General features: G+C 37.8%; 1 protein-coding gene across 3 annotated transcripts in view; it reads right to left on the reverse strand.

Moving 5' to 3' along the window:
- The window catches only part of lsamp (limbic system associated membrane protein), a 668,261-nt gene that overhangs the window by 25,675 nt on the left and 618,693 nt on the right, over positions 1-23,893 (reverse strand). For all 3 annotated transcript variants that reach the window (XM_034310837.2, XM_053239590.1, XM_026943528.3), the window contains one exon: positions 60-185. In XM_034310837.2, coding sequence (XP_034166728.1) covers positions 60-185 — 126 coding nt within the window. The remainder of the gene's footprint in view (positions 1-59; positions 186-23,893) is intronic.

Raw genomic sequence — 23,893 nt, forward strand, 5'->3', positions numbered from 1 at the left:
CAACTCTGGGGTGCTACCAGTAAATCACTAAGCGACTTCTGATTGGCTTCTTCACTCACCTGATGGATTGAGCAGCCTCCAGGTGATGGACGGATCGGGCCGACCATTAGCAAGACAGCTTAGGGTGACGTTACTGCCTTCGTTCACCGTGACGTCCTCCGACACTCTGTAAATGTAGGCAGGAACTGAAAAGGAAAAGATTGGAAATGTTGGAGTTACCATATCCCAGGGGCCTGTTAATCCAATAATGCAGGATTTCTTATAAATTTTATATAAAGGTTCAGAAAACAATCCTTGCCCGATCAGGTCTGAACATCTGAAGACACAATGCCTGGAGATATTGCCTTGACAGAGATAGATGGAACCGTTTTTGGTATCTGCACTGCTAGTATAGTAGCAAGCATTAGCATGGATAGTCGAGTAACTTCAGCTCGCTCTTAGCTTCTTCTTAGCTCTTACATATTTTCAACCAAGCAGAATTTCTGCACCTGATTAGCAGCAAACTCCTTCTCCAATCAGACTAATCTGTCATCTGAATGAAAATTTAGCACTGATCCTTTGCTTAATATCGGTTAATAAATATTGGTTAATACTAATAGCACTCACAATGTAACTGCTTGTCTCCGAGTTGAACCCTCTGACTCTTAACCATGGCCAGATTTCCTGCCTCCCTACATTCAAGTAAATACCATTTGGTCTTAACCCCAATGACCAGATCTTGTCTGTCTTTTTGCTTAGTGTTATTTTATACATTTTTTGTTGGTTTACAGTAGGATTCTCCAGTTTTCTCCTCAGCACATGATCATATGGCTCGTCTCTCTCTGGAAAAGAGTGTCCACACCTTCAAAACAAAGCAAGGGAGCTTGCAGAACGAGACATGATACCTTCACAAGATGACTCTTGTGCATTCTGTTACATCTAGTATCCTTCAAATAGATCTGCTTTCCTGAGCTAACTTGGCATACCTATTATCTTTTTGCTGTTTTTATGTGTTCACTAATGTCATTTAGTTCAATTTAGTGAAATGAAATACACTATATGACCAAAATTTTTTGGACACCTGACCATCGGACCATCCATGTGCTTTTTGAGCATCCCAGATTTCCAGAGTTAGTCCCCACTCTTGGAACTCCACTCTTCTGGGAAGGTTTTCTACTTGATTTTGGAGCGTGGCTGTGGGGATTTGTGTTCATTCAGCCTCAAGCGCATTAGTGAGATCAGGCACTGATGTTAGGTGAGAAGGTCTGGGGTGCAGTCGATGTTCCAGTTCATCCCAAAGGTGTTCAGTTGGGTTGAAGTCAGGACACTTGAGTTTTCCTACTCCAACCTTGGCAAACCATGTCTTCATGGCGGTCACTTTTGGACAGTGGCATGCTGGAACAGGTTTGGGTCTCTTAGTTCCAGTGAAGTGAAACTGTAATGCTACAGAATGCAAAGACAATTGTGTGCTTCTAACTTTGTGGCAACAGTTTGGGGAAGAACTACATATGGGTGTGATGGTCAGGTTTCCACAAACCTTTGCCCATATAGTGTACACTGTTCTTGTGAGCCAATTATTTTTTATTTTGATACTCTTGGTGGCCATGTTTCGCAAAATATATGCCATTCCTTACTAGTTCTACCAGGGTCCATTCTTGGTCACGTTCTCTTCTTCTTCAAATTATGAACACATATGGTATCAACTTCTATAGCTATAGAGTTGACACACAGCTGTACATATCTGTTAAACAAGATAGTGCTATTCCTCCACTATGACTCTAACAGATTTCTCATGTGGATGAATAGATGTGTCCTTAAACGGAATGAAGATAAAAATACTTCTTGTTGGGTGTATTTTTCACTCGATCAGCTGTCTTTCACCAGAGAAACATTCCTCGAGTTAGAACCATACATCACTTTTCAGAACGCTAAGACGTTGCTGCATGCTTTTCTTTCCTCGTGGCTTGATTACTCTAACTCGTTGTACACTCAGCTGCCTAAAAAAGATGTAGCCTGGGTATTAACGGGTACACACAATTCCACTGGCTCCGTGACTCTTTTAGGAATTCATTTAAAGTTCTACTTCTGGTGTTTAAATGTACTAAAAAAAATCCAATTTCTTTTGAGGAAAAAGTAAGGACACTCCCACATTTAAGATGCTTAAAGAAGTCTCCAAAAACCCTAAAATATCATCAGGGGACCTACAGCAAGCTCTTGCTACAGTTGATGTCAAAGTGCATGAATCTACAATCAGAACGAGACTGAACAACTTTAATTATCATGGGAGGTGTGCAAGGAGGAAACATTTGCTGTCTAAGAAAAACATGAGAGCAAGACTGAAGTTTGCCAAAGAACACATAGACAAAGGCCAAGACTTCTGGAATAATGTGCTTTGGACAGATGAGTGTAAAATTGAATTATCTGGACACCATAACAGAGGGCATGTTTGGCATAAACCAAATACAGCATTTCAGAAGAAGAACCTCATACCAGCTGTGAAACATGGAGGTGGAAGTGTTATGGTTTGGGGATGCTTTGCTGCAGCAGGTCCTGGCCACCTCACCATCAGAGAATCCACTATGAATTCTATCAGAAGGTGCTTGAGGAACATGTGAGACCATCTGTCAAAAAACTGAAGTTGAAGTGGAACTGGACCTTGCAACATGACAATAACCCAAAACATACCAGTAAATCCACCAAGGACTGGCTGAAAAGTAAAAAATGGAGAGTTCTGGAACGGCCAAGTCAAAGCCCAGATCTAAATCCTACTGAGATCCTGTGGGGTGATTTGAAACGGACTGTGAGTGCAAGAAACCCCTCAAACATCACACAGCTGAAAGAATTCTTACTGTATTATATACAAAATATACAAAAGTCTTAGGCATCCTATTTTTTAGTGCAAACTTTGTTATAGATTTTTATTTTATGACTTCTACATTATTGATTCAGTACAAAAACATTTTAGATTCCAAACATTAGTTTTCCTGCACAAAATGAAATGTTACAGAAAAATGATGGTATGTCAGTAAAGAAAGCAGCAGATTCCATAAGAGACACTTCTCAGACAAAAAAAACATAATGAAGGCTGCTGGGTTTTGCATGCAAAGTCTCCAGAAGAACTGTAGCTGGTTCTGCAAGATGCTCAGTAAAACTTACAGTTAATTTCATTATAAAACGGCACAAATTGTACCTGAGACTACTAATTTTACTACTAAGACATTGACTTTGTTTCATTTTTACTGTTTACTGCTCTTTATAGTATTTTTTTTAAATGTAGAAACATTTAATTTCATTAATTTTTGTATATATAATTATATATGTGATGTCTAACTATACTGTCTATGTAACTATATATATATATATATATATATATATATATATATATCACTGGATACTAGGAACACCACTGTGGCCAAGTACAACCTGACATTTTCTCCATTTTCTTCACATTTATATTCTCGGTGAAGGTTTTGAGGCAAAGGAATCCAAAGTCAAGAAAGCAGACACATCTCAGAGAAGCCCTGAAAACATCTCGTTACCTCAAACCCCAGAGCGAATGGGCAACATTGTTATGCTGCGTGCCTGAAGGGTCTGAAAAACTCCGGAGCATTCTCAGTAAACATCACATTCCCGTGCGACCTCAAGACTCACTCCGACAAAAAATGTCCAAAAGATCCTGAAAACGTAATACACAGTCCAGTGCCGAGTGAGGAACACATTGATTTGTGCTTTATAGGCACTATAGCTCATCAGAGGACAACTGGTTCCTCAGGTTCCTCAACAAGACCTTTAGAGGACCACAGTAGCACCACTCTGAAGATGAAAGATGGAAAGACTGGTTTAACTCTGGTGATCAGGAGGTTATCTGACCTCGCTGTAGCTTGCATTCATGAATCCAATTTATTCACAAGCAATTGCTTTCCAGAATTGCCTTTTTTTTTTTTTTTTAGCATCCGCAAATCTGATTTGTGGTCGAAACTGGAAAAACGTCTCATTTTTACCTGATAAACATTTGATTTGCGGTTAAATGGGTGATTTTGTATGCAGTGTAGTGTGATGATATCGCACAAGCCAGGTACGAGCAATTGAGTTCATTTTATTGTATGGATATATGTAGATTTAGATCCCTAATGAGCAAGCCAGAGGCGACAGCGGTGAGGAAAAAGTCCCTGAAATAGACTCGAAAATGATTAGTACCACTCCTTAAAAGGTACAATTCATCTGTATCACTGTGAAGCAAGGGTAAGACTTGGGCATAAACTATTTTTGGGAAATTTGTATCCCAAATTTCCCATGTTACCAATAGTACATTATGATGCATGCGTAAAATATCCCAATATATCTGCATAACCATTTCTAAACAAAGTGGGAGGAGGGGCTTATTATCATATTATCTAAGGGCATGCTAACATCCTTACACACCAGTTCACACCTCCAGGCTTGCTTCCATGACATCTAATGACATCCCGGGGAATGTCCCGGAGATTCCAGTCACTTTGGTTTACTATTACAAGACCTTCGCATTCATATTCTAATTAATTTGTCATCTAATTAAGATGCTATCTCGTTATTTACAAGAGCTTCAGAGGGACGTGTTGCCTCATGTCGAGGGCGAGGAAAAGTGATTAAGTGCTTAACGCCAAGCTAAAGAACTCAATAAGATCCTAATTGGAATCTTCTGGCACTGGACCAGGTCAATTATTCCGTAAAATTGCAGCTAATCGCTCACAAATGGGATTTGATCTTTGTTTTTGGCAAACACGGAGATTTTCTGTTGAGGAAAACAGACTGTGAGTGTCAACACAAAGACGGAGCAAAGAACTAATGGACACTGTGTAAATCAGTGTAAAGAGTAATATACACTCTCTCTCTCTCTCTCTCTCTCTCTCTCTATATATATATACATTGTAGTATGTAGTATGTTTTTCTGCTTCACTCAATATACATATTTGTATAAATTTGTTGTGATACAATATATTCCACTAAAATGGTGTAATGTTCCTAATTGCTTCTATTTCTTTTTATTTTACTAAATGATTAAATGATTATTACTCATGTATTAATCTCTAAAAAGCTGACATGCACACAAAATTACAATTATTATTATTAATATTATTATTATTATTAGTAGTAGTGCTAGTAGTAGTAGTGATGGTAGTAGTAGCAGTAGTAATAGTATTAGTAGTAGTAACGGCAGCAGTAGTACTAGCAGTAGCAGTAGTAGTAGTAGTTGTAGTCGTACTAGTAATGGAAGCAGTAGTAATACTATTAGTACTAGTAATGGTAACAGTATTAGTAGTAGTAGTAGTAGTAGTAATGGTAGCAGTAGTAGTAGTAATGGTAGTAGTAGTAGTAATGGTAGCAGTAGTAATAGTATTAGTAGTAGTAATGGTAGCAGTAGTAGTAGTAGTAGTAATGGTAGTAGTAGTAATGGTAGCAGTAGTAATAATATTATTAGTAGTAATGGTAGCAGCAGCAGTAGCAGTAGTAATGGTAGTAGTAGTAGTAATGGTAGCAGTAGTAATAGTATTAGTACTAGTAATGGTAGGAGTAGTAATAGTATTATTAGTAGTAATGGTAGCAGTGGTAGTAGTAGTAATGGTAGGAGTAGTAATAGTATTAGTAGTAGTAATGGTAGCAGTAGTAGTAGTAGTAATGGTAGCAGTAGTAATAGTATTAGTACTAGTAATGGTAGGAGTAGTAATAGTATTAGTAGTAGTAATAGTAGGAGTAGTAATAGTATTAGTAGTAGTAATGGTAGCAGTAGTAGTAGTAGTAATGGTAGTAGTAGTAATGGTAGCAGTAGTAATAGTATTAGTACTAGTAATGGTAGGAGTAGTAATAGTATTAGTAGTAGTAATGGTAGCAGTAGTAGTAGTAGTAATGGTAGCAGTAGTAATAGTATTAGTACTAGTAATGGTAGGAGTAGTAATAGTATTAGTAGTAGTAATAGTAGGAGTAGTAATAGTATTAGTAGTAGTAATGGTAGCAGTAGTAGTAGTAGTAGTAATGGTAGTAGTAGTAATGGTAGCAGTAGTAATAGTATTAGTACTAGTAATGGTAGGAGTAGTAATAGTATTAGTAGTAGTAATGGTAGCAGTATTAGTAGTAGTAATGGTAGTAGTAGCAGTAGTAATAGTAGTAGTAATGGTAGCAGTAGTAATAGTATTAGTAGTAGTAATGGTAGTAATAGTATTAGTAGTAGTAATGGTAGCAGTATTAGTAGTAGTAATGGCAGCTGTATTAGTAGTAGTAAAGGTAGTAGTACTAGTAGTAGTAGTAGTAGTAATGGTAGTAGTAGTAGTAATAATTCACCCATTTTTGTTGTATCCTCACTAGCTAGCATTTCCTGGACCCTCTAGCACAATTGCTAATCCTACTAGCTTGATGACGCCACTGCTAATGTTAACTACGTGAGCTTTACATTGCCTAGACTATAACTGTGTCAAATTCTAATGCTAATCTTGCTAGTTTGACATCGCTGCGTAACTTTTAACAGCAACTAATGTCAAGGCTGATCATGCTAGCTTGACAGTATCTCATTTAAATTGCTGGGAAATGAAAATATGTTACCCTGCTATAATATATCCTAACAGGTCTTGAGGTTATTAAGACAAAAACAAACAAACAAACAAAAAATCATAGCTTTTTATGTTACTAAGAAACCGCAAAAAGGTAGTCCTGAAGATGTCAGAAAACTTAAAGTTACAGCTTTAACTCTGACACTGGAGACTCCTTCCTTTAATATTAAATAAATCTCCTCACAAACAACTTCACCATAGAAACGGTATCGTATTAGAAGGAATGCATTGATTATAACCCTCATAGAGCTGCTGTTATAGAAAGTTAATCAGAAAGTATCCAGATTTCAACAGCGCTGTGGTGAAATAATAATACCGATTTTTTTATGACTTATCTCATCATCTCGATCTAGATCTGCAAAAGTAGCTTAAACTAGCATAGTCTCGTGTAGAGCTAGCATTCGCTTTGCTGGTCATGCTGGTCTCAGCTTTTTTTATTTTCACTTCAGCAGGTATTTATCAGCTGAAGCTGAGATTTAACAAATCAAAAGTGTGACGAAGGAAGGTGTGAGTTGCATATTTGATGGGAGAAGGGTAGAGTTTCTACACCGGTCAGCAGTTTAGGTGTGATCAATCACACGCCGTGGGCGTTTAATACATCACAGCGTGCCAGCGCTCGGCTCCATGATGAAGAGCGTCAGGGAGAAGCGAGAGGCGTGATGTGGCATAAAAACGATATGGATCTTTCTTGGAAGTGAGCGTGGAAAAGAAGTTCGATGCGAGCGATGACTGCAGAAGCCAGCTCGCGCGTGTGTTTAATGCATTCTTCAGCACGGAATCACTTAACAACAAATAACAACAAATAAGATTAATGCCAAACGTTCACGTCTCAGTGTCTGAGGCGTTAAAAAAAACAATTCGTTCTTACTTCCATTACGTTTTTTTTTTCCATGAAATCTGTAGACTTTCTACACTGCATGCTTCCTTTGTCTTAATCCACTGTTTCTCATTAACATTCAGCCTGCAGGACACAACCACGTTCCTCATGGGCTCGGAATATTTAACTCTGCTGTCTTACGAAATATTTTCTAATGCAGCCATTTCTGAAACCTCTGTTGTTGTTTGTTTCTACACAGAATCGTCAAAATGTTCCCGCACTTTATAGAGATATATATATATTTTTTTATATATTTTTTATATTGTCCTCTTCGGAGGACAAAAAACAATTTTTCTGAATTATTACGACCCTAAGAGAGGGAAAGAAAAAAAATAATAAAAGGGTATAAAATAAAAGAAAAATCATTTTTTTTTTCCTTTCCCTCTCTTAGGGTTGTAATAATTCAGAAAAATTGTTTTTTGTCCTATAAACACAAATAAACTAACAATTTCCTCAAGAACTTTTAAAGGTTCACACACTTTAGAACAATAAATTAATAAGAAAATAAATGTGTGTATAAATGTGAGTGTGTGTGTATATATATATATATATATATATATATATATATATATATATATATATACACACACACACACACACACACACACACACATATATATATATATATATATATATATATATATATATAATATTTACATTTACATTTATACAATTATATAATTTCTCTTTACATTTATATTTTATTATATTACATTATCATTTATATACATTAATATTTACATAATATTATTTTTACATTTATATTACATTTTTATTACATATATATTACATATATATTTACATTTGTTATGAATTTTTAATTAAAAAAATATAAAATACAAAATAAAAACATTTTTAGGAAATAGGCTTTAAACCAATTTCAACCGAAAATAAATAAAACACGAATCTTCTAAAATGATCAAAAAACAGAAATCATGGGACATTTTTCTACTCTTTCTTTTTTTTTTTTTCTGAAATAACTCAGTGCTTTTGTTCATGACATGATCTTACAGGTTAATGTTACATTTTTCCCATAAAAAAAAAGTTTAGAAGCAGTAAAGTTCGCAATTTTGTTGGAGGTTCTTGAAAAGAAAAGTGTCTTCTGAAAAAAAAAAAATCACTCTAGATTTCCTTTTAAATAAATTTAGTTTTCGGAGATGTCCATGTGACGGCCATATTGCTGATAGACATTTATAAAAAGAATTATTGGCACCCTTGATGGACAGTGTGTGTGTGTGTGTGTGTGTGTGTCCTTATCAATCCAAACACAGCTACCAGGTCTATTAGCTTCCCAATCGTACTTTATATTACATTAGGAAAGGTTCAGGAACGTGATATTGGGACTGGAAGAGAAGATTTTTTAAAATTTCTGTTTATAAACCTGTTTATAAATGATAAATCTCGCACAAATTGTTTAATCAGCTGACCAAAAGCACATTACCCATCATGCCTGATAATCTATGACTCACATTAAACATTGTAACTGAGAACGTCATGTGTGTGCACAGATGACAGTGTGTGTGTGTGTGTGTGTGTGTGTGTGTGTGTGTGTGGGCACACCCGTGTCCTGCACTGCATTTATGTAGCATGTATCACTCAATGTGATTATGTTCCTGTGGCATCCACAGACTCTGAAAAACCATTTTATAAAGTTTTTTTGCCCACTCATTATTATTATTATTATTATTATTATTATTATTATTATAAGATGGCAGATTGTTACTGTGTTTCTCCCCTCTATCTGTCTATCTCACTGTTTTTCCTCTTTCTCACTCTATCTGTCTGTCTCTCTCTATCTGTCTTTATCTCTGCATTCTTTTCTGTCTGTCTGTCCCTCTGTATCTATCTATCTATCTATCTATCTATCTATCTATCTATCTATCTATCTATCTCTCTCTCTCTCTCTCTCTCTCTTTCTGTCTGTTTCTCTCTCTCTCTCCTTGTCTGTCCCTGTCTCTCACTCTCTCTCTTGTTCTGTCTCTATCTCATACTCTGTCTTTCTCTCTTTCAGTTTTTCTGTCTCTCTCTCTCTCTCTTGTTCTGTCTCTATCTCATACTCTGTCGTTCTCTCTTTCAGTTTTTCTGTCTGTCTCTCTCTCTCTCTCTCTCTCTCTCTCTCTCTCAGTCATACAAACACACCTTTACATTTATTGCATTAGTCTTTGCTTTTTTTTTTTTTTTTTTTTGAACTCATCCTACAAATGCTTTTTTTCTGCTGCTTGGTTTTTACACATCTTTTACTGTCACTCCATTCTCTCTCTCTCTGTCTGTCTCATTCATATTTGCAAATGCTCTGAATTCATGTCCTTGCATTCTTTCACTTTTTCTCTCTCACTTTCTTTCACTTTCTCTCTCTCACTTTCTTTCACTTTCTCTCTCTCTCACTTTCTTTCACTTCCTCTCTCTCACTTCCTTTCACTCTCTCTCTTGCTTTCTTTCACTTTTTCTCTCTCCCCAACTCATTTTATTTAACACATACTAGAGAACGAATAACTGAATAATGAAGGAGAAAGAACAAAGATGTGGAAAAAAGAGGGATGACCAAAGAGCAAGACAGACAGATAGATAGATAGATAGAGAGAGAGAGAGAAACATGAGGGAAAAAATGAAGACAGAAAAGTAGAATAAAGATGATTCCTTGGACGCTTAAAGGTTCCAGCTTACAGAAAGTTTTCTGAAGGTTTCTGGGAAAAAAAGATGAACTGCACCACCTTCATATAAGAGTTCTAAATAAAACCTTTTTTCCTAAGAGTGTAGCAAGAAAAAGACACCCAGAAAGACGTGTTTATTCCACTTTTTGCTGACGTAAGTGCCTTTTTATTTCATTTGAAGGAAAAAAAAAATTGCATTGAAGTCTCAGAACCAGTTGTGGATACAGGATGTCAGCGTTGATGATGTATAGGGTCTGATCTCGCCATAATGGAAAGAGAAACTGGATTAGAGCCTCTTACAAGATCTCCAAAAAAAACCCGCAGCTCCGTCAGCAAAATTTCAATCCCACACTGTAATAAAAAACTTCCCCAAAACATACAGGCAGAAAGTTATAATAATAATAATAATAAAAAAAAGTTAGAGTTGGTATTTTTAAAGCTAAATAATATAAAATAAATAAAAGTAATAAATATAAATCACTGAAAGCAGTAATGAGTTCGGCACACGCTCCTCAACAGGCGAATTCCCTTCCAGAAAAGTTTCCAAGCAATATTCTATTTGAGAGCTAGAACTAGGAAAAAAAAAAAAAAAAAAAAAAAAAAAAAGTTAAAACCTAAAACTTGTAAAACATAAAATCGCATAAAATCTCTTGCTCACAAAAGCACGACTAACATGACTGAATGGTGGCAACGGTTACCTTTTAATGCTTAATCACTGATCATGGCTACGTCACCCGGTATGACTCATAGAGACTCTGAAATTGAGCTGTGTGTGTGTGTGTGTGTTTTGGATCAATCCTGTCTGCCCCTGTCCGTTCGCACAGTTATTATTTTTGATTTTACCTGTCCGCAAAAACGTGTGATCTATTTCGCAGATTAGTCATTTAGACCGGCGTGACTGACCAGGATAAAGCAATTACTGAAGATGAATGAATCAACGCAGTAAATGTGCACACACCCTGGACATTTTCAACGTTAATGAACATGGCCTTCCTGCGTCCCACACTTCATATCTGACTTCCTGTGTTAACCTGAGGATTCACTCGATGCGTCCGCGAGTCCAAATCAGTCACGTCATATTCTCACAAATTACTCTCGAATCTCCTGGATATGAACTAGTCAAACTAATGTATTTTCTCAGAACAATCTCCTGACCAATGGGGTTACTCATCTGATCATTAGCAACAAAGCTTTTTTTGACTAACTCAAAAAACTGAAAGCGAAAATAATTCGGAACATTTGACACCGAGCTCTAAATTGACAATAAAAATTCGTACACCACTCCCATATCAATAAACGAGTGTATAAACAAGCTATCAGAGACGCTATTTGCTTTAGAATGTTTGCTTGTTTATTACTTTATTACTACTCACTAGAGTTCTTTGTTTTTTTATTTCGAAAGGTTATGGTTTGCATGGATAGTGTTGGGAAAAAAAACTTCGTTCATTGCGTTTTCCTCATTTATTGAATTTATTGAAAAATGTGATTTTTTCATCGGCTGGTTGAATTCTGTTACATCAATACAGTATCTAAAAGTCAATAATAAAATGAAATAATAAAATTGTAAAAGCTGAGGTTCTGCTGAAAACATTGACACCAAACACTTGACGTTCAAGCATTTTTTAATATGGTGGTATAATACCGAGAAACTAAGCGTACGACAAAACGTAAAATGTTAAAGTAAAAATACCAGAGAGTTAAAGTAGAAGCCTGCTTTCATGATCTTTTATAACTGATGCACACCTTTACGCTGAACAGATGAGACGTCAGTTTGAAATCTGTCCACTTCTCTGTCCATTTGTCTTTAAAAATACGTCAAAATGTCCCCTTTCTGGTCTAGTAAGTAGCTAGAAGGTAGCTAGGCTCTGTTTGGATGAACTAAATCATTTGCATAAATGCATGTGATTGGATTAACTGCTTTAACTGCTATAACGGAAGTGACAACAGGAAATAACTTGTTTCCTGGATGTTCTATAACATTAAATGTAACAATAAATGGATAAATAGTACAAATACTGAATTCTGCATGTCCAAAATGTCCCAGCGTCAGAAAGTAACCTGAATTACAGTATAATTAATGCTAATTAGTATTGTCAGAGTCTAAGTGTCTTATGCATGTTTGATTAGGTCTTGTGTCCCTCCACGCCTGCCGTCATCCCTCCGGCTTTGACCTTTGACCCCAAGAAAGCTCCCGAAGCCTAAATGTTTAAAGAGGTGCTGCTAATTAGCGCTAACATGAAGCTAATCGGTGCAACGAGGTCACAGCCCCAAGTGGCTCTGGGAAACAGAGAGAGTAGCTTAAAGGAGAGAGAGAGAGAGAGAGAAGGAGAATAATGAAATGATATAAGAGGGAACAAAGAGAGAATGATATATATGATTGCGGAAAGAAGAAAGAAGAAGAGAGAAAAAGAGAGGGAAAGAATGAAAAAGATAAATTCTCCAGGGAGAATGAGGAAAGGGAGAGAGAAGGGGATATATATGAAACATAAAGAGAGAGAAGAAGATAGAAAATAAATACAGAGGTAGATTGAGAGTTAAGGGAGGTAATGAAAAAAGAATTAGAGAGATAATAAAAAAAAGAATAAAGAAAAGAGAGGGGTAAAAAGAGAGAGGGAGAGAGAATGAATCAAGGAAGGTGAAGAAAGTGATTAAAGAGAGAAGTGAAGCTGAGGGAGGCTGGAGGGAGAGAGCGAGAGAAGTAAGGCACGGATAGACACACATAGAAAAAGAGTAAGTGAGCGGGACAGAATGAGACACTGATGATAAGAGAGTGAGACATGGAGGTAAAGAGAGAGTGAAAGAAGGAACAGAGGACAGGAGGACAGTTTCCTCCCACCTGACCCCCCATTCTGACCCCTGAGGAATAAAACAGACAGACAAGCCGAGTGACAGCGGAGGTGTGATGGAGAGCGATGTCATCAGTGCAGGGTCACATGGGGTCACCAAGTCTGTGTACACTCGCACAGCTGCCACAGTAGAGATTGATTCCTCCCACACACACACACACACACACACACACACACACACACACACACACACATGGAGGCCACACCTGCAGGAAGGAGACCTGACAACTCCAGAGCTCAGATGTTCTGGAACCTTCCAATTCTACACATTCTGAGTTATGCATTATGATTCTACACATTTTGCTTCTATACATTCTGATTTCTTTACATTCTTCTTCTGCAGTGGATATAAAAAGTTTACACACCCCTGTCAAAATGGCAGGTAAAAGAATGAAACGAAGATAAATCATGTCAGATCCTTTCTCTACCCTTAAAGTGAAATTGCAAAGTATAAAAATAAAGTTGAAAAACAATCAGAAACTTTTTTAGGGAGAAAGGAAAAATAAAAAAACCTTACAATAACATAGTTGTATACGTGTGCACACCCCTAAACCCATACTTTGTTGAAGCACTTTTTGATTTTATTACACCACTCAGTCTTTTTGGCTAAGAGTCTAACAGCGTGGCACATCTTGACTTGGCAATATTTTCTCACTCTTTCTTGCAAAAACATTCTAGACCCATCGTATTGTAAGAGCTTGTTGATTTGGATGTACGCTTTGGGTCATTTTTGTGCTGAAAGGTGAAATTCACTTTACTAGCAGACACCTGAAGGTTTTGCACTAAAATCAACTGATATTTGTAGCTATTCATGATTCCCTCCATCTTCATAAAAGCCCCAGTTTTGCTGGAAGAATAGCAGCCCTAAAGCATGATGCTGCCACCACCATGCTTCACCGTGGGTATGGTGTTCTTTTGGTGATGTGCTTTTTTTTTTGCGCCAAACATACCTTTTGGAATTATGGAATTACAGTACAAACTGGAATTGGTCTCATCAAACCATTGTCCTTTCGTAAATTTTGGAGGGACGTCCTGTTCTTGGTGATGTCGTTGTGGTGCTCTATTTTCTGTATTTGGTGATGATGTTCCACGGTTTATCTAATGTTTTGGAAATTCTTTTATACCACTCTGCTGGTTGATATCTATCTATCTATCTATCTATCTATCTATCTATCTATACAGTCAGGTCCATAAGTATTTGGACAGTAAATTTGCCTCTGTACACCTAAACAATGGATTTGAAATGAAGCAATCAAGATGTGATTGAAGTGTAGACTTTCAGCTTTAATTCAAGGGGTTTAACAAAAATATTGCATTCATTGTCTAGGAATTACAGCCATTTTTTTTTACATAGTACCTCCATTTTCACAGGCTCAAAAGTAATTGGACAATTGACTGATAAGCAGTTTAATGGCCAGGTGTGGCCTGTTTTCTCCTCATTTCATGACAAATTAAGGAGATAAAAGGTGTGGAGTTGATTCCAAGTGTAAAATTTGCATTTTATAGCTGTTCATGGGAACTCTCATTATGTGGTCCAAGGAGGCCATCATTAGGCTGAAAAAACAAAACAGACCTATTAGAAAGATAGCAGAAACTTTAGGAGTGGCCAACTCAACAATTTGGGACATTCTTAAAAAGAAGAAATGCACTGGTAAGCTCAGCAACACCAAAAGGCCTGGAAGACCACGGAAGACAACTAAAGTGGATGATCGCAGAATTCTTTCCTTGATGAAGAAAAACCCCTTCACAACATCTAGCCAAGTCAAGAACACTCTGGAGGATGTAGGCGTATCACTGTCTACACTGTCACTGTCACAAGTCTACAATCAAGAGATGCCTTCATGGATGTAAATACAGATGGTTAAGCTCAAGATGCAAACCACTGGGAACACTCAAAACAGAAAGGCCACATTAGACTTTGCTAAAAACCTCTAAAAAAAAAAAAAACCTGACCAGTTCTCATGAAAGATTAACTTTTACCAGAATTATGGGAGGAGAAGAGTATGGAGAAGGAAAGGAAGGGCTCATGATCCAAAACATACCACATTATCTGTCAAACATGGTGGAGGCAGTGTTATGGCATAGGCATTGTATGGCTGCCAATGGAACTTGGTCACTGGTGTTTACTGATGATGTGACTGCTGATAGAAGTAGCAGGATGAATTTGGAAGTGTATAGAGCTATACTTTCTGCTCAGATTCAGTCAAATGCTGCAAAACTGATAGGACAGTATAGATAGATAATGATCCAAAACGTATCACGAAAACAACCCAAGAGCTTGGAAATGGAATGTTCTGACCTCAACCCAATTGAATATGCTTTTCACTTACTGAAGACAAAATTGAAGACCCATAAACAAGCAGTAACTAAAGGTGGCTGAAGTAGAGGCCTGGCAAAGTGTCTCAAGGGAGGAAGCTCAGCATTTGGTGATGTCCATGTGTTCCAGACATCAGGCAGTCATTGACTGCAAAAGATTTTGCAAAAATAATCCTTATATTTATAATTATGTTAGTAGGAAAATCAGGAGCACCACGACAAACCCTGACACAGGTGACCAGAGCTGGTGAATGAAGAAAATCATTTCGTATACTCCATTACAAGTGTTTGATCATCAGCCTGCCACAGACGTCTCACTCCGTCTCATAAGCACACACATTAGCTAACTCGCTATCCACACAATTATTAACCTGTATCAAACCTAAGGACAGTCAAGAAACCGTGACTATAGAATTGATTTCACAAAATGATTCATATGTTCCTTTGATTCATAAAAAAAAAAAAAAATGTCTGAGAAGTGTGAAGGAACGTTGCCATAGTAACCAGCTGTATTCCTCAGAGAGGGGTGAGGGCGAGCATGAATCAAACCAAACAATGCAATCAAGCCAAACAATGCAGTGCATTGTGGGAATTTCATGGCTGTTAAGTTACATCATTTGTACACTATCTATCCCAGGGCAGTATGGGATTAAAAGAGTACACTGCATTTTCTCTAGTATGATTTCGCCACTACAGAATGGCAGATCCCAAAAAATAGTGCGCTACATACTGAATAGGGCATAGATTTGAGCAGAACTTGTTCCGTGTTCAAATTCTGTACATCACTTTTGATGAATCTTATATGTATTCTGATTTTATACAGTCCACTTCCATTTCTCTCAAAGCTCTTTTCAAATCTTCCAGGCTACACCTTCTACGTGCTCACAGATCCAGGGTTTGATCTTGAGCTTGGGTTACTGTTCGTGTGGAGTTTCGCATGTTCTTCCCATGCTGACGTGGGTTTCCTCTGGGTTCTCCAGTTTCCTCCCACCTTGCAAAAAACATCAGTAGGTGGACTATGCTAAATTGCCCCAAGGTGTGACCTGATCCCATTAAGTATCCAGGGTGTATCATGTCCAGCCCTGTATTCTCAGGTCCACCATAACCCTGACCAGGATAAAGTCAATGCTGAAGATGTTTTTATACCTTCTTATTTTTGTCTATATATCTTCCTGCTGAGGTAGTAGTAGTGGTAGCAGCAGCAGCCCAGGTTTTAGGGCTCTGAACTAGTGATCGGAAGGTTGGGAGTTCAAATCCTGGTACCGCCAAGCTGCCACTGTTGAGCCCTTAGCCTTTAAATGCTCAGCTTTGCATAAAAGCATCTGCGAAATGAATATAATTCTTTCATAATTACTGTGTTTCTTCTGCTCCATAGCACTGGTTTACAGAGCCAACTAGAATGTTATACAGGGACTTGCACTGTCAGGATCCATTGTATTTTTCTGCCAGTGCTTCAAGAACTACTGCTGACCAGACACAATGATGAGTGTCAGCAGAAGACAGCCCACAGAGACTCAATCAAAAAAAATTGCATTAATCAAATCTGATTTAGAGGAACTGGCGATTCAAAATGAATAAGCTTTGTTTCATCTCTGTATAATGAAGGATCCCTTAACTGAGAAACTGAAAAATAGATCGAACGACAATAAGTGAATCTCTTTTCTCAGGAATAAATAATGTACCCTCAAGGCTAAAACAAAATTGGGGCTTATTAAATTGAAACATGGGTCAATCTTCAATGAAATGATTGCATACATAAATAAATGATTCCAATTAGCCGTTCACAAACTGTTCAGCGAGTGCATGTTATGTTCCTGAGGAAATATTCTTGTAACGGCTGTGTGCAAATATTCACTTCGGTGAAAAGCAGAAACGGTGTGAAAAGTAATCAGGAGAAGGATCTTTGTTCCATTATGAATTTGAGAATTATACTCAATATCTGGAGTAAACATTAGACCGAATTTCTGCAAATCATCGCACGTCTTTGAAAACTTCTTGCAAATAGTGTAGGGCTTAAAACGCATAACGAAATATGTTTTCCACCATTTTAGCACCACCTTTCGCCACAACACTCTATAGCCCTGTTCAGACAGGATTATTTTCTCTGTAATAACATTTTTTTTAACATTTATCCTATTTTGCATCTGAACAGCGATTAAATTAACGCAAAATGAACAAGTTTCTGGTTTGTATTTCCTATGAACGCAGATGTTTGCGCCACATGTGGTCATATTTTTGTAAGCATTTACAGACAATAATTCAAGATCATTTACGATTTGATTTCTTTATTTAGCGTTAGATACTTTAGAACCTGACAGCGATACAATTGAAATGAGAAAATGAAATATTGTGAATATGTTTATATAAATACATATGGTTTAGTACCTTTAGCTATCATTATAATAACAACGTTACACTTTTGATTTCTTGATTCAGGAAGTGTCTAATATGGATATGCACATAGTTTCGTGCATAAACAAAATGCCTCCTGCTTCATCCGGGTCACACAAGATGAATTATTGACAAAAAAAAATATCAGAAATGTCCATTCAAAGAATTGACTGAAACGAATTCAAAGCCCAGTTAGAAATTTGCTCCAGTTATATAAAAGAATGTATCTTTTGGATGCTACATGTATAGCACTGACTCAGTTGTTATTATTTTTCCATCCAAATACTTCACATATTTTATGCGAAATTGTGAACAGGCATCAGCCAAACTCTCACACAGCCATGAAGATCCTGGCATAGCATTTCCTCTTTACCCATATGCTAACTTTAACACTTCTTTGTAGATAGTTAAGCTTTTTTTCCCACTTTTTTTTTTACATTTACGTCTTTTTATGCACAAACTCCTTTCCCTTCATCTTTTCTGGAAAAAACAATCATAGCCTGTAATTCGGTGAGCAAATAATGAGATAAAATTGAGACGATATATGCAGAGCTATCTACATAATGAAAAAGTATGACCCTTATTCTGCCACAATACCTCGAATTCTCAACACATGACATATGGGTGTCTTCAGAAAATGGCATTAATTCATTCACCGAAATCCCCCCAAAAAACTATAGGCCACTCTGTGGGTCTGATATTTGATTTTCGTTGGCCCTTGGAGAAAGCAGGAGAGATTCAATTTACATTCAGGGGGTTTGGGTGATTGAGGAGCTAATAACACAGACAGGAATAATGAGAAGATGGAGATGGAAATGGGTGATCTCGCTAAAGCTGGGATTGTTTTTGTTGTCCTATTTTCCACCTTTTCCTTTTCTGATTTTGAATTGAACATCTGGAAGAAATTCATCATGACTTATCCTGTACTAGTCCAATTAGTCCAATTTAAATGTCCCGCCCCCAGGGGCATGTCTTGATCTCCGATAGTGGCTTGATAGCAAGCTGAGCGTTCTGGAAATAGGTGTTGCTTTACAATTTTTTTATGAGTGTATCCTATAGTTTGCTTGAAGACATAACGTGCCATCTCTCCTGCTTGTTCACTTCCTGATTTTACTTACCTACTTGCCTCGGCAAAGTTTGCTAGGCAAGCTCGCTAAAAATAAGTCAGCTACTTTATAGCTTAATCAAAACCTACTAGCGAATAACCTGCAGGAAAGCTAGCTAATATTAGGCAAACTGTTACAGTGATGTCATAAGCTTGAGTTAGCATTTGGTTATGAAATCAAGCTTAAAGGAAACTGCCCCATTCCACACATTAAGCATGTTTATATTTAAATATCCGTGATGTGTTTAGAGATGCTGCTGCTAATATGATGGATGTTGCGGTATTTTTGTTATTATCGTATTATATTTCTCGCTCACTAGTTTCCAGCGACACTGATCATTATTAATCTAGCGGAGAAGTGGTCGAGACATGGGTGCGAACACTGGACTCAAAGACTCGGAGCGATTTTGACGCAGTTACACTGAGTTACGGCTAGCTAGCGATCTGTGAGATGATGGCGTTGAGGGCAGTACTAGCCTGAAAGCTGAATCTTTGGAAGCTGATCTGTTTGAGCAGAGTGTACAGGTGAGGACGTGAGAGGACGTAACCTGGACTGGGTGAAGGACTAAAGTGCCGCCGCATCGCTGCACTGCACCACTGATAGCATTGTGGATACTGTAGGAAACCGTTAACCAAAGCGAACATAGACCACCATGCCAATGATAGATGTTTAAACCTCCAAGAAAACTCAGAATTTTACTACAAACTAAATCTTCGAGGCTACTGAAGACCAGATATTAATTATAGACTGATATTCAAGTCGTTCCTGCTGGTTTTTCATTTCAGCGTCTCCTCTGCTGACCATCTTTTCATCTCTCTCTCTCTCTCTCTCTCTCTCTCTCGCATGCCTGCTTTATTGCCGAAGCAATTACGAGTTGATGACATGCATAAAAGCGATTGAATAACACTAGTAATAAAGATAAAACATGTATAACTGCAATAGCTTCATATCAGTGACTTCACCCGTCCCCTATATGGGAGACGGTAATAAAAACCGTAATGTACTTAGTTATGTCACATACTTAATGTCCAGACTCTTCAATAAGCTACAAAGGTTTCATTATATCATGAGAATCAGACGTTAGTTCAAAATATGTCAGTTACAGCATGAAGGGTATATGCTCTCTCTCTCTCTCTCTCTCTCTCTCTCTCTCTCTCTTTCATCTGTTGTTTAAATATGTATAGCATAGAGGGATTAGTAATATTAAGAGATATTAACATAAAATAAACACATTGGGATGGGCATACAAGAACCAGCGCATTAAATATTTTGTGATTTGCAGCTGCACTACTGTCAGAGCTGCTGTTATAGGAAATTAATCAACAACCTTCTGACCACTATACGGTATGTATTGTGTACTGCGGAGTGTATTGCAGGAATGCTGAGCGGTTGTGTTATATTTCATCATTTTGTTTCATGTGCTGCACTCTGGAGCAATATCAACTGAGAACATTTGAGGGAGGAAGTCATTACTAAGTGTAGTTCTGGTCTCTCTCTCTCTGTCATGTCTCTCTCTCTCTCTTTTTTTTGAACAGTGTGTTAGCGATGCATTATGCATTAGCTCCACTCCTCAGTCCCCTCGTGTGCAGTAAAGATTGAAACAAACAGTTGACCTGGAGCCGCGATGACTCGGAGCTCTTTACCCAGCCACCCCGAGGCCCTTTTTCACGAGAAGCCTAATTGTTTCTCTATTTGACTGTGCTTCTCTCAGCCTCACAACACACACACATTGGCTTTTCCCAGAGCACTCAAACACACCATCGCGCTGTTCGATGTCAGGTTGTGTTGTCATGACGCCGTGCTGTGGAACAGATGTTCCAGCAGGAAAGGACTGATGGAGGGCATGGCATTGCACACTGGCACCGCGTACATACTCAACAATTAATCTGTCTCCCTGTGAGCTCTTCAGGCTTGCTGATGGTGTGTGCATGGTGTTTTGTGCTCAGTATATGGTGGAAGTCAGGGGTCTCCATATGCACGCATTTGCTCATTCGCACTAGCAAGCGACTAAGCAACAGGTGCCCGTATTTACGTTCGTGACACTGAGCTGCAATAGGGTTTGCGTGGCGTTAATGGGAATTAACCTGCAGTTCGTTTCCATTTACTGTTTATATAGAGACATTACAAAGAAAATGAAAGCTTGGAAGGAAGGACTAATGGTTGGAAGGTGGCTCAATGGCTAAGGTTCTGACTTACTGGTCAAAAGGTCAGGGGTTCAAGTCCTAGCACTGCCAAGCTGCCACTGTTGGGCCCTTGAGCAAGGCCCTTATCATGGCTGCTGTGAGTGTAGCTAATACAGTTAGCTTGTACAGAACGAAACTAGTACAAAGCCGAGCACGTAACAGGTAAATACAAGTTAGGGTATTCAATACCAAGGATAAGTGGTAACCAATTTTCACACTGATTAGTGCGCTATTTAATTTGTTTAATGCCGTCATTGACAGAGATAAATCTCAAAAAGGGCAATCGGTACTATCCAACAAAAGTGTGCTTAGGAATTAGTGGCCTAATCTCTTTTTCTTGCTCTCCTTTTCCCCCCCTCGGTTTCCCCCTTCTTCTCTCCTCCCATCTGATGAGCACTCAGACATTGATTATGGCTATCCTCTATCTGAGGTCTGGTTTTAATTAGTCTCCTCTCCATGCCCTTGATTAGATGGGTCTGATCAAATAGGGGGAAAAAAGTGCTGGGTTCAATAACAGCCTCATGGGAACCAGAACACACATACGTCCTCCACAACCTTCCCATCGTCCACAATGTCACAAGTCCATGTTCTCCTACAGAGAGAGAGTACCAAGAACGAACATTATTTCATTAATATCTAAAACACTTCTGATATTTATTCTAGAAATGTATATAGAGATACACACACACACACACACACACACACACACACACTGTATAATACGTGGCATCACAAAATTCAAACGGTATTACACTACACTCATAATTCCTCATCATCTCTAAACCCAAAGGTATTCAGCTACAATTTCTAAACTTCTTAACTAACCAAGTCATTTATCATAAATGATTAATGATTACTTTATGGCTATAAATAAAACAATTCAAAGTGGTTGTTTTGTGTTTTTTTTTTCCACAATGGCATTTCATGATTAGAACATCTGTTTTGAATTGTAATGCAGGGAGAATAACTGTATATGTCTCTGTCCCTTTTTTTAAAAACATAATTTCATCGTCAACTTTATTATTATTTTTTTTTTAATACAAGCCGTGCCCTTGTCAGAAAACGAGCTGGTTCATGTTTACAAAACTAGTTGCTAAAGTATTTTTTTTTTTTTTCAGTTCTGCATTCTGTTACTAGAAAAAGGCTTTCAATTACAGTGATTTACACCAGAATTGAGAAATTAGATAAATTTACGGATTAGAATGGATTATTAGATTTCACCAGAAGTTATTCGTAAGGCAGTTATTTCAGTATGAATGCTCTGGTTTTAATTGTGTTGCAGTGCTGTTAAGTGTTACTTGTTATGTCCTGTTTGCGTATATTGTTTCTGGTGACTATTGTGCTGCCTTCTTGGCCACTGCTTCCTTGTAAAAAAAAGATGTTTCTGTCAAAGTGAAAGAAAACGATAAAAAAAAATGGCCCAACAGTGTCAGTTTGTAATTTGAACTCTGGTCAAATGCCCAGAGCCTCGACTGCTGAGCCCCCACTTTCCCAGTCCAAGTCACTGTCAATTATTATGCTTCCCATTTATATCTGCAGGTTTAACAGTGATTGCTGGTTCAATCCTGGTTAAGTATCATATAAAGCTGGCCTTCTGACATCGTGGTCCAATAGTGATTTCAAGGTCCAATAGTGTAGTGGAGCAACCAGTTTTGAAAGTTGGATTGGTCTGAGGTAATCTTGAGAATAATCCTGGATGACTTGGTTAGTATAGTAAGACGTCTCTGCAACACCATTCCACCTCTCTGAAACACTTTCGTTTCCAGCGAACGTTAATCCTTCGAACTATTTCGCTGGATCTGGGCTGATTTATTTTGGGAAAATTTGGGGAAAAAACTGGAAGACTTGAATAGTTTCTTTTAGGTTCCTTCACTCTGACTGACTTAACTCTGACTAATCACTTAATATATCCTCATTTGTAAGCATGGTTGAAGAGGCAGGGGACTGGGAATATGTCACAATCCATTTCCCCAGATAAAGTAACAACTCTAACCTCTTACTATTCAGCAATCGTCTCTAAGCACAGCGAGGGTGTTTACAACAGTAGAGGTGTCAGAAACATCACATTACACTGATGATCTGCTTCACTACACTGCTATCATAATGAACGGGAATGATGTGTCCATGCTCACAAGGTCATTTTGGGTGGGAAGTACCGGCATAAATATTTATCCATGATGAGGGCTAAACATCAAAAGAGACTAATGCTCGGTTCGCTCTGCAGTCATGAGGGACATTATCTCTTCACTTTAGTGAGCAAGAGGGCATGATGGGTAATGAATACTGCATGTACATCTCAGTGGTGGATCCAAATCAGTGGTGGATGTTTATCACTGAGGCCTGGCCGCAGAGAGATCAGCTCTGGTAATGTTTATACCCACGGAGTGCTATATCGACATGCCAATGTATCCATGGATCATTGCATTCAAGTGTACACTCTAGGGTGTATTCAGAGTCTGTGACTGAAGTCCAAAAGTTACATCAAGTATTAATGTAGGGAAAGTTGTGTGTATTCAGAGTCGGGTTACGCACATTCCTAAAAATGTCTGGGCTCCCCATTTGGGTTATTAAATTCACTTTTTTTGATGTTGTGCACTGACAGTTACTCATATGAACAAATGAATGTAGTCCATACTAAATCTAAGTCCTGAAATCATAATTTGGGCATGTTTTAAATTCTCTGCTTTGATTTGTCTGATAATAAACACCAACATTTTGACACGCTCTCCTGTAAAGAAAACATGCCCATGGTTTGCTCACTTTATGTCAATTAATAATTTTTCCATAAAATATTCAGTCCACAAGATAATGTGGCCATGTCTCTGCTTAACATGCATCTCTTCTGATGTTGCTCATTTGCTCCATAGTTTTTTTTAGTGTATTTTCAGCCAAAGCTTAAATTTCAGTGTGACATATTGTAGTTAATCCAAACTATCTGTAACAATTTCTCCAGGAGGCGGATG

The sequence above is a fragment of the Pangasianodon hypophthalmus genome, chromosome 14, assembly GCF_027358585.1.
Source record: "Pangasianodon hypophthalmus isolate fPanHyp1 chromosome 14, fPanHyp1.pri, whole genome shotgun sequence".
NCBI lineage: Eukaryota > Metazoa > Chordata > Actinopteri > Siluriformes > Pangasiidae > Pangasianodon > Pangasianodon hypophthalmus.